The 11,121-nt window shown below is 37.4% G+C and overlaps 1 protein-coding gene across 1 annotated transcript in view; it reads right to left on the bottom strand.

Annotated features, from left to right (window-relative positions):
• The window catches only part of LOC111872673 (26S proteasome non-ATPase regulatory subunit 6), a 15,903-nt gene extending 6,920 nt beyond the window's left edge, over positions 1–8,983 (bottom strand). Inside the window, exons 1-5 of the mRNA XM_023866778.2 lie at positions 8,723–8,983; positions 4,704–4,909; positions 3,676–3,821; positions 2,762–2,981; positions 1,165–1,273 (exon numbers count right to left, since the gene is read on the bottom strand). Of these exons, the coding sequence (XP_023722546.1) occupies positions 1,165–1,273; positions 2,762–2,981; positions 3,676–3,821; positions 4,704–4,909; positions 8,723–8,867 (826 nt within the window). The 5' untranslated portion in view covers positions 8,868–8,983. The remainder of the gene's footprint in view (positions 1–1,164; positions 1,274–2,761; positions 2,982–3,675; positions 3,822–4,703; positions 4,910–8,722) is intronic.
• Positions 8,984–11,121: the final 2,138 nt, after the last annotated feature.

The raw sequence follows: 11,121 nt of genomic DNA, 5'->3' as shown, positions 1-11,121 counted from the left end.
TTAACTATTGTGATTTGACTAAAATCATCAGACCTCAGAAGAAATGATTATTTTGTTTCAAACTTCATGAGTGCATAAGAAATTTGAAATTTTCATGGCAGTATGTATTCCAATTGTGATGTTCTGGGCTGTGATCCTGTGTAGTCTTATCAACGGATATCAATATTTTGGAAGAACATGCTGCTTACGTTTCATGGCTGAAGGTCGAAATAGCATTATACTCTATAACATGGGAATCCAAAGACAAAACTATGAGGTGCCACAAGCCATACAACCATAATTTGTTCACACAAACTGTTAAAACATTTTTTCCATCATGTTCATACTGATAGGGCATATGTCTAGGATTAAGTACAGGAATACCATTTTAAAGAAAATATACCATACAGTACCAGTAGTACAGATGTGTAAAAGTAAATGAAATTCTAATAACCACCTTTCAGACTTAGGGGACATCAAATGTTCCTATTCAGTAAAACTGTAAGACTGATTTTTAAGTTATATTACTTTTCTAATATGATACAAATGACAAAGTAGAAGGGAAAATATCAAATGTAATCAAGTTTTCAATTCTAACTGTCCATTACATCCTGCACATATATGAAGTTTTAGTAGCAGTAAAATTACTGCTGTAACACGGAGAGCTCAGAGGCTCTAACAAGAGTTTGGAAGGAATCCTCAGGTAACTTCTCTAATGACAAATTAAAATTTTACATTAACTTCTGAACAAACATGTCATTAAGAGAAACAGAAATTGCTCTCTTTGTGTAACAGACTTGACAGTGATGCTAGTAAATCATATTTATAAAATCCTGTTAAATTATACCTTAAAAAGTCAGAGTAAAAAAATTATTGAAACATTGGCTACAAACCAGGTAAGTCATAACACACTTCACATCAAATCAACAAGTTGTGATTCAATGTGTTCAATCAAACTTGCCTTTGTATTTTGATTAACATAAATGTGTTCCAAAACATCTGACATCTGAAGTACATACATCTGTATGTACTTTATTGGTCTGCTGAACCATTTGAAATGCAGAACTATTTTGAAACCAAAAGACCTCCATAAAACTCCAAATTTGGTAAATACTGCTATAGAAATTTATTTATACCAGCATTTACAAGCCATTTTCTATGTTTATTTAAAATTAATATCCATACCTAGATTGTTAAAGAAGTCAGCATACTGACAGTTATACAGGGAAAACAAATAATTCTTCACATCTTGATTTGTATGAAGGACTTCCAAAATTTCAGATCCCCTTATTATCTGAAATGAGAAAAGATATTCAGACATCTGTGCAATTGGGTTATGTAGCAACTGTGAACAATAAACATGCTAAAATGAAGTAACATATATCACATGTGATTATGGAAACAAAACATAGGGAACTAAGATACAAGTGCTAAGCAGTTAGTCAGTGCCTTCCCACCACGGTGGCCTGGGTTCGATCCCGGGGTCTGGTCAAGTGGGATTTGTGGTGGACAAAGTGGCACTGGGGAAGGTTTTCTCCAAGTATTTCGGTTTCCCCTGCCAATCTTCATTCCGCCAATTGCTACACAATCACCCTCATCTATCATCTGGGGCTGGTACAATAGGCCAGAAGTGGCCGCAGTACAAAGGACTTAGTCCCACCCCACTAGCAATAAAAGGAAAAAAAGATACAAGTGCTGAGCATATTATTTGTTGTTGAGTCTACCTGCCTGGCTATTTGTTACTACAATAAAATTTGTATTTACTATTTCTCAAGGACTTATCTGGCTCAGCATAGTGACCAATGGAGCACTTGTGAATACAGTAATGAACTTTCTGGTTCCACAAAATATTTGTAAGTTCTTGAGTAATTGCACATCTGACGGCCTGTCAAGAAGAACTCAGCTCCATGAAGTTAGTTCGTAGGCATATTTAATTATTCTGAATTCAAAAAGTATTTCTCTTGTAAACATCAACCACATACACCTTACTTGTGATAAAGATACACACATGACTGATCCTTGGGCCAAAGTGAAAAGTTACAGGACCACTTTTTAAATAAAAACTCATGTAAGTAAATGAGTCACATAACATTATGGCATGTAGACCCACTGCTAAGCAATGACAGTGAAACATGCAGCTATACAGCAGACACTGCTAAGTAATGGCTCTGTAAGCAACGGTCATTGCCACAACAGAAAAGCATGCAACATTAAAAGAGCTGTTGGAAGTAGTGTTTTCTGTGACGTCTGTGCCAAGGTTCTATAACAAGGAGAAGCTGTGATTATGAGAGTGTCTTGAGACAGCAGTTACATGAGAATGAGGCTGGTGTGAGACGGCCGGCAGCTTGCAAGGACGTGAGCCTCGCAGCAGGGAACGTCCAGTGGTGTAGGCAGAGCAGGCTGAGAAGGCTTAGTACATAGTGTAGTGAACTGCAGAGTATGTGAATTAGTGATAGTGCTGTAATTATTTGTAGTCACAGATCCGAAAGAGTCCAATAAATCCAATTACAAATCCAAACCCCACCTATAAGTCACTCCATCACAATATCGTAAACAAAAAATGTATACGGCTTTAAAAAAAAGGCTGATTTGTAATTTACTGAAAACAAGGACTAAAATCTTTCGCAAATCCTTTGCATTAGAAGTTATACATTTTGTACAGCAAAACAAGGCGTGGCTTATATATGCATAAACACAGTACTTAAAATGTAATAACATTTCCACTGATTACTGACATATTCTTCCTTCTTTGAAAAAACACGAAGAAAATAATTTCCTTTACCTTATCCCGAAGCTCATTTCGAGGCAAAGATATCATGCTAATGTACACTGTGTACCGAACAAAAGTCTCATAGTCCATTAATTCATAAGATGTGAATGTGGAAATAGTATCAAGGAAGAAATTTGCAGCTGCTTTGAAATCACGAACTACAATGCAATACGTTCCTTGGTACACCTTCAATCTGTTCCTACGATCCCAGTCTCCACCTTCTTCTATTAGGCTGCAACATTTAAAACACATCAAAAATGACACTGGAGAACTGACAAGAGAATTTAACCAAATAACATAAATAAAACCTGCAAACTCAAGAAGACATGTTTTCAAAATCTAACCTAAATCCGTTAAAAATAACAGTGCTAAAAATCCAAATTGCCTATACACCATCCACTATAAAAGATCAATTTTTCTAAAAATCAAGCTTGTGAGCAAAATCTTGTATACTGAGAATTATAGCATACAGGAATGCTGCTGACAGACATTCTTTAGGACATGACAACACAACCTTATATAGTTAGAGCAACTGTCCAAATAGTTCAAAAACTTAAATTTGAATTTCTTCATCAACCATGTTGTCTGGACCTCAACATACTATAATTATAAGTATCAATGACCACTAAAAAGTGTCTAGTGTATGCCAATTTTCAAATTATGAAGATATGAAAGATCTGAGACATATTTTGCTTCAGAAAGAACCACAAATATTTTCCCTAGATGGCATCAGGGAAATGGTGGCCTCATGTAACAAGTGTTTGGAGGCGTGGCAGGATTATGGTGGAAAATAGCACGACATCTTCATCTGTTTGCTTCTTGAACAATAAAAATAAACTGTAACTGTATTCAATTACCTTCATTTCCCATTTTCCCTGAAAACTTCAACACAGATCTACCACCCTGAATACATTTATATTACTTACCTCTTTGCTTTCTCAATATTTCTCGTTATTAAGTCATGATCCAAATAGAAGAGTCCAATACGAATAAGATGAAAAACAATATCCAACCTATGACCTAGCGAGACTGTTTTATCATATGTTTTTCTGAAAGCCGATAGTGCTCCTTCCTGAAACAAAATTTTACAACTTGAAATTATAACAGCATAATTAATATCACTATAAAGGTTCTTCATAAAAGACGAGGGAAAATAAAAATCGGGCAGGGAAATTCTTTTGGAAGTTACTAAGTGTTACTTATATCATTCTTAATAATAAAGGACCCTTATTCTTCAGTTTGCCGGTCTTATCATCTGAAGAGTCTCTGCAGCAAGATCACTCATTAAAAAGGAGTTCATTCTTGGCTCAATGTTGCCTTTCATTGGTGATGACAAAATATTTAGCACTTCAATGTTCATTTTATTTATATGTTCAGGCATCCTTTAACAACACTGTTAGCTCAGAAAATATACCATCAAATGACAGAATAATTTGTGAACAATGAACTGGAAAGGATGTGGAAGGAAGCAGTCATTATTTCATGAGGTACTATCCCAGCAGTTAGATGGCAGAACTTCAAAAAGCCATGCAGAAACTCAATCCAGATAGTTAATGTCGAAGTTCACATCGGATCCAGATCCCTCTCAAATACTCATCACAACACAAAACATACCCACTGCAAACACTGGCCAATTTAAGAGGGTGAGAAGTGCAGCCAACAGTAAATGGACATACATGATGACAGCAGAAGGGCCGAAATATGTAGCAAATAATTAAAAAACAAGCTATCTATATACAAGTTGTTCTGACAGAAATGAATACAACTGGAGGTACGTTTCTTTTTTCAAAAATGTTATTCCAATTAAAAACATCTATTATACTTACCACACCCTGCACTTTAACATTTCATCGTTTAATTACTCCAGCATACAGCAGAGTTTATAATTCATAGTTTATTATGTGATAGACTGTTCACACAAAATGTTTAAAGCAATTCATATACAAAACAATACCTTATCTCCGATCCGACACAGATATTCTGACTTTTTCAAGTTTGCTTCTCTGACTTCCATTTCACCCAGATTCTTCTCAGCATCTTCAATGGTTTCCTCCAATTCCTTAAATTTTTCTTCATTATAACTTTTCATTTTGGCAAGCAGAGCCTGATCAACTTTCCAATCCAAGTCCTGACAAACTTCCTCATAGAATGGTGCCATACCTTTCAGTAAGAAGTAAAAAAGGTTGTTATTTGTTCCCTTCAAGAAGTATAAGATCCAATTATTAGAATAAACGATGATTATTCTTGAACATGCCTAAAACACACATTTGGCATTACTGCAATAACAAAGTAGACCATGTATTTTGTAAGTCAAAATTGGAATACTTTCTATCCATCTTCTCTCCAGTGACTCTTTTGCACACTAAACAAGAAAAATATTTGATGGCACCCACTAACTGAGCCAATTCACTGCTTTTTCACCAAATGAACATTTAAACAGAATAATGAAACATATATAGATGACCTTTACTAAAATCAACTTAAATGAAATTGCTAGAGCCTAAGAAAATTAAAAATGGAAAACAAATTACCATAACAAAACTCAAAATTATTAAGCAAATGACAAATGTAAAACAGAAATGTCATGCTTTTAAGTCTTTAATGCACCCATCCCTTGTCAGCAGCATGTTTGGCTGCATTTACAGAAATTATACAAGCCAGCAAAAAGTTCTTCAGCACTGCTGGCCACAGTCTCTACCAAGTCACACCACACATCCATTCTGCAATTTACATACACGTACGAGTATATGAGGTGTGACTACAAAGTCCCAGGAACAATTCTGAAAGTAAGCTGAAATCCAATTCACTGAATAATTGCTTTTGCCCCTATCAAAGCTATACAAAGCTATTCCTTTCTGCCACATCAGGGAGCATTTCTGGAATGCATCTTATGATAGTTTTCAGTGTGTGATGTATGTTGCTGGACCTCCTTCATCAGCCCAAAATGTATCCATTTCAGCAAAATGTTTACAGTTAGGAATAGAAAAACATGTCCCTGTAGTATTCAATTTTACCATACATATGAGATTAATGCACTATTAACAAAATTATAATCCACATTTATTTACAGTGTCAAACCATAAAGCATAATTAAATACATTGTGAGGCAAATTAAATGTGCAAAAATGCATGATTCCTTAAATGACAGCCAAAGAAACATGTTACAACATGAATTTATATTTGAGGCAGGATATGACAGCAACATTCCAAGAACTATCTAGAAACACCCTGTACAAAACTAGATCCAAGATTCAGCCATCTCCTAAAAGAGAGACTGTTACCTCTCACTTCTTAAGTGACTAAATACTCAATGCTTACTGCTGGAAAACTTCACAGCTACACAATTTACATTAAGAATTTCAACAAGCCCTACCTTCAATTATGTTTACAACAGATGTATTAATGTATTACTGAAGTATATGCCTGAGTACAGTAAGAAATAAAAAGGTACAATTGTCCCTGTGCTTAACTAATTAAAATCATAAGTGAAGTCAATCATGTAAACAGTAAACTTTAATAAAATGTTAAGTGTTTCGCGAGACTGTTGATTTGGTTTGTTGACTCTCTTCTTGGAGCCAAGGCCCATGTTAAGACCTGAGAAAAATCCTATGGATCTAAGAGTTTGATAACCATGGCAACTATAGGGTAACCTAGTTGCAGTAGCCTCAGCAAGAATCTACAATAAGGTAAGGGCTTATTTAGCAAGCAAAACCCACCTCAGCAAGGCTACATCTCCACATAATACATTGGAGCCATTACCAGGCAACTCATAGTGAGCAGCTGTGTCCACCCTAACCCTGCTAGTGAAGTGTGTGTGTAGTGAAGTAAGTGGGAGGCAGTTATAAGGTGCCCTCCAAAGTGTGGCTGCGCAAAAGGACTGTTATACAGGGATACCTTTATTTTACTTTTTTATTTTAACATGTACAATTTTTAGATCAGCTTGGAATATTTACATTAAAAAAACTTTAAATATTTTCCATTTTGTTCTGAAGAAAATACTTCTAATTATTTGTTTCAGTATTAAACTGTTCTGGTGAACAGTTCAATATCATTCATTGCTACAGAAAATTTCTTAGTAAAAGTGAAAAATGGGCCCCATTTGGGTGTGGTAGGGGAGGGTTGAATGGATAGGGCAGTGAGGAAGGAGAAGGATATGGGAAAAGTAGCCAATTCTACAGTTTTACATAAGCATGTCTTCTTTCATGTGACAAAGTTAACTTTCACCAGGTATGGTGACCCCGTGTGGGAGACCAGTTTCATACAAACCAGGCTCCCTTATTGTGACAACAGGCTATTTTTGGTATGAATGGATTACAGACACAGAAGTTCAAGACTGGAAATCAATTCATCAGTGGTATTGCCCATTAGTCCTTACTCAAACTGAAAAGTTGTCCCTATGCTTAAGTACACATCACACCACATAAGACATATGGGGGAGCAGATGTATAGCTACATGCACTCTTAAAATCAACACTAGAAGAAGGTAAGTAGTCAGCCTCACGTCCCAACTGATTTACTCAAGTGGAAAGGGCCCTCATACCTGTTGGCGAGGAGAGTGGATGGGCCCAAGGGCTGGCCTGACTCCTTTTGTCAACGGTTTGGGTTCGAAACATAACAGTCAGGTAAATCTAGCAAGGTTTAGGCCTGTGTATATTTCTAACAGAATAGAGCAGTCCTCATTACTCAAAGCATCGTGATTAATCTACACAAAAAATAAACGACCGTAAAGTTTTTAATTTTCATTTCATACATCCTGTTGTGTTATTATATATGGCACTATGCTACAAGCCAGAAGGTCGCGGGTTCAAGTCCCAATGAGGTCATTGGATTTTTTTCAATTGACCTAATCCTTCCGGCTGCACTATGGCCCTGGGGTCGACTCAGCCTCTAACAGAAATGAGTACCAGGAATTAATTAAATAATTTTCCTGGACAGTAAAGTGCGGCCGGTGCGTAAGGCTGACAACCTTACCGTCATCTTTGAACCGACTGTCTAGATAATGTGGGACCCTCAACGTCTCACAACCCTATGGGCCTTCATGGCCTGTTACAGGGATAGCTTTACTTTTACTCTTTATTAAGTCCATCACAACACAACAATACAGTGTTCAAGGCTAAATTAGCTTTGCTACATGTTTCGGCTATTCATAGCCATTATCAGGCAAATACACGATCATCATATCTACACACTTACTTACTTACTCATGGAGCTGAGCCCTTCTGGAGGAGCCGCCAATTCTGCAGCTACTCAAGAATTTCTCAGCATTTTATGGAACCCGAAGGTTCATCACCATGTTCACAAGAGCCCTCCACTGGTCCCTATTCTGAGCCAGATCTATCCAATCCATCCCATCCCCATCCTATCTCTCTAAGATCCATTCTAATATTGTTCACCCACCTACGCCTTGGTCTTCCTTGTGGTCTCTTTCCTTCTGGCTTTCCCATCAATATCCTACATGCATTCCTCGTCTCCCCCATTCGTGCTACATGACATGACCACCTCATCCTCCTTGACTTGATCATTCTAATTATACTTGGAGAAGAGCACAAGTTATGAAGCTCCTCATTATGCAGTTTTCTCCAACCTCCTGTCACTTCATCTCTCTTCGGTCCAAATATTCTCCTCAACATCCTGTTCTCAAACACCCTCAGTCTATGTTCCTCCCTTAATGTCAGAGACCAAGTTTCACACCCATACAGAACCACAGGCAAAATTAGTTTTGTATATTCTAATTTTTATGTTTTTGGACAGCAGACGAGAAGACAAAAAGGTTCTGGACTGAATGCTAGCAAGCATTACCCAGAGTTCACTCTCTTAATTTCCTCCCAAATCAGATTTCGATCTGTTATCGTTGTTCCCAAATACACACTGGCAATGCTAATTTAGCCATGAACACTACACTGTTGTGTTGTGACGAACTTAATAAAGAATTGCGTAAAAATTTAAATACCTAATTTGTGAATATATACATACTATCTCCGATGATTGCCTCCATGAGCTTAGACTGCAGCTTCTTGTCGCCACTGTGGTCGGGTAAACTCAACAGAAACTTCCATAATGCGAGTTCAAGATTTGGATTCTTTTCAAGACCTTCTTCTTCTAGGTTTTCAAGAGGCATGTTTCTGCTCCACTATCCAATCGACTAAACTGACTAACCTACAAACTTAACATTAAACACTCTCTCTGTCGCTCTCTACCGCTCTCTACAACGACTTGTCACTCCAGGGCGGGTATTTCTACTTCATAAATATCCCTTTAGAGTCTTTACAATTTCCCTTTCGATAAACATACTCGTACGCTAGGAAATTAGCAGAAAGGTTTATTCTAAGTAAACGAAACACAGAGTTAGCTCTGTGTTAGTAGAATACGTTGGAAAATGTTCATGAATTTTCAAGACTAGCCGTTGATTTATGATTAGAGATAACGTTTGTGGGTAGGCCCAATAGATTTCAGGCATCCTCATTTAAGGTTTTAAATGTGAATTATGAGAAGGTTTATGTGTTTTTTTAGTAGAAGTCAAGATCGTTAGACGTTTATTGACCAAGGTTATTTATATGAGGAATTAGATATTGAAAGAACTGACCTTATTCCTCAATATTTGAGAGAAAGAGAAGATAGTATTTGTTGCCGAGTAAAGTAATAGTTAAACGTGAACAGAATAATATTATACTGGATGAAGCGCCATCTGTCAATTGTAAGGCTGATCAATCGTTATGAAACAGGTGCTGATATAGGACGAATGAGAATATTGTACCAGTGACTTAACCATGTTATTATGGTTTTGAGGGTTCATTTCATTTATTCCATTTATTCACCTTCCATAAATCCTGTCATGTGAATGTTCTAATGTTCTTGTTCTTACTGTGCATTGCAAGCTCATCAATTTTGTCTTTCAGATATTCCCTCTTTTTATTCCTGAAATGCCTGCTGCTTTCACATCTTATATTATTCAGATTATCCCAATTATTTTTTTCACTTGGATCCTGTAACCATTGCAACTTTGCTTGTTTTCTTTGGTCTAATAATTTTGAGTATCCTTCATTGAACCATGGCATATGCTTCTTCAGTTAATAATAACCTAGACTCTCCTTGGCAGAAATTTTGATATTTTCTCTAATAGTTTCCCAAGCTTTATTAACGTCCACCTCAGAGTCCAAGTTTTCCAATGCAGCAAACCCATTTGAGATTTCAACATGATAGTGCTCTTTACCCTCTACCTCATTTAAATTCTTGAGATTGAACCTCTCCATATGAACTCTGTGTAGGGTACTTCAAGAATTTATCAAATACATGTTCTAGTTCTTCATAGAACCCTTCCTTCATGTCATCAATTTTTTCTTCTGTTGGAGCATAAACATTCACAATGATGATATCACACCAGCGACCTTTTAGTATTATGATATCCTATCACTAATGAACTCTACCCCCTTAACTGCTGATGCAGTTCTCTTATGTATGAAAAAAACCTGTACCTAATTCATGATTTTCATTCCCCTTTCCATAGAAATATGTATATTCACCTGCTGGTTCAATGCCACCTCCATCCCGTCTGACCTCCTGTACTCCAACTAAATCTAACTTATATTTTAAGATTTCTTCTGCCACTGCCCTGAGTGAACTTGCCCTATACATACTTCTGATGTTCCAAGTGTCAAATCTCATGTTAATTTTCATAACATAATTATTTTCTTCGGTGAGGAATTTTTAGCCCCACGCCCAACCCCAAAGAGGGAGGGCTACCCCTTGTCGGCTGTCTGTGACTGCTTATTCAATATATTCGCAGCTTCCCTCCACACCTGGAAGGCGTCTCCTCCATCCACAACCTGAGGATGCACTATGCTGTGGTGACAAGGGACCCACATAACATGGGGGAAAGGTACCACTAATCAGCAAAAAAGGAAAAAGGCAAATCTATTTGGGTAATGTGCCGTGGAGGCTAATAGTGTCGTAAGACATCTAGGCTTCCACATTTTTGGTAGACAATCGGCTCACAGATGGCAGTGAGGTTGTCAGCCTTACGCGCTGGCCTCCCTCTACTGCCAAGAAGATTCCTGGTACTCATTTCTGTTAGAGGCTGCGTCAACCCCAGGGCCATAGTGCGGCTGGAAAGATTAGGTAAAGGTAACGTCCCTGTGCATAACTAATTATGCACTATGCCATGAAGGTGTATGGAGGAGGGGATGTACAGATCCACATTTTCTTGACCTTGGCACTAGTCAAAGGTGAGTGGTCAGCTTCACGCCCCGGCCGCTTAACCGCTATACCGACTATACTATCTCGGATGGAAGTATCAGGTTAATTGACAAATCCACTGACCTCATCGGGAATCGAACCCACAACCTTATGACTTGCAGCATAGTGCCTCAACCAAT

This window comes from Cryptotermes secundus, unplaced genomic scaffold, assembly GCF_002891405.2.
Source record: "Cryptotermes secundus unplaced genomic scaffold, Csec_1.0 scaffold102, whole genome shotgun sequence".
Taxonomy (NCBI): domain Eukaryota; kingdom Metazoa; phylum Arthropoda; class Insecta; order Blattodea; family Kalotermitidae; genus Cryptotermes; species Cryptotermes secundus.
This window is presented reverse-complemented; position numbering and strand designations above follow the sequence as displayed.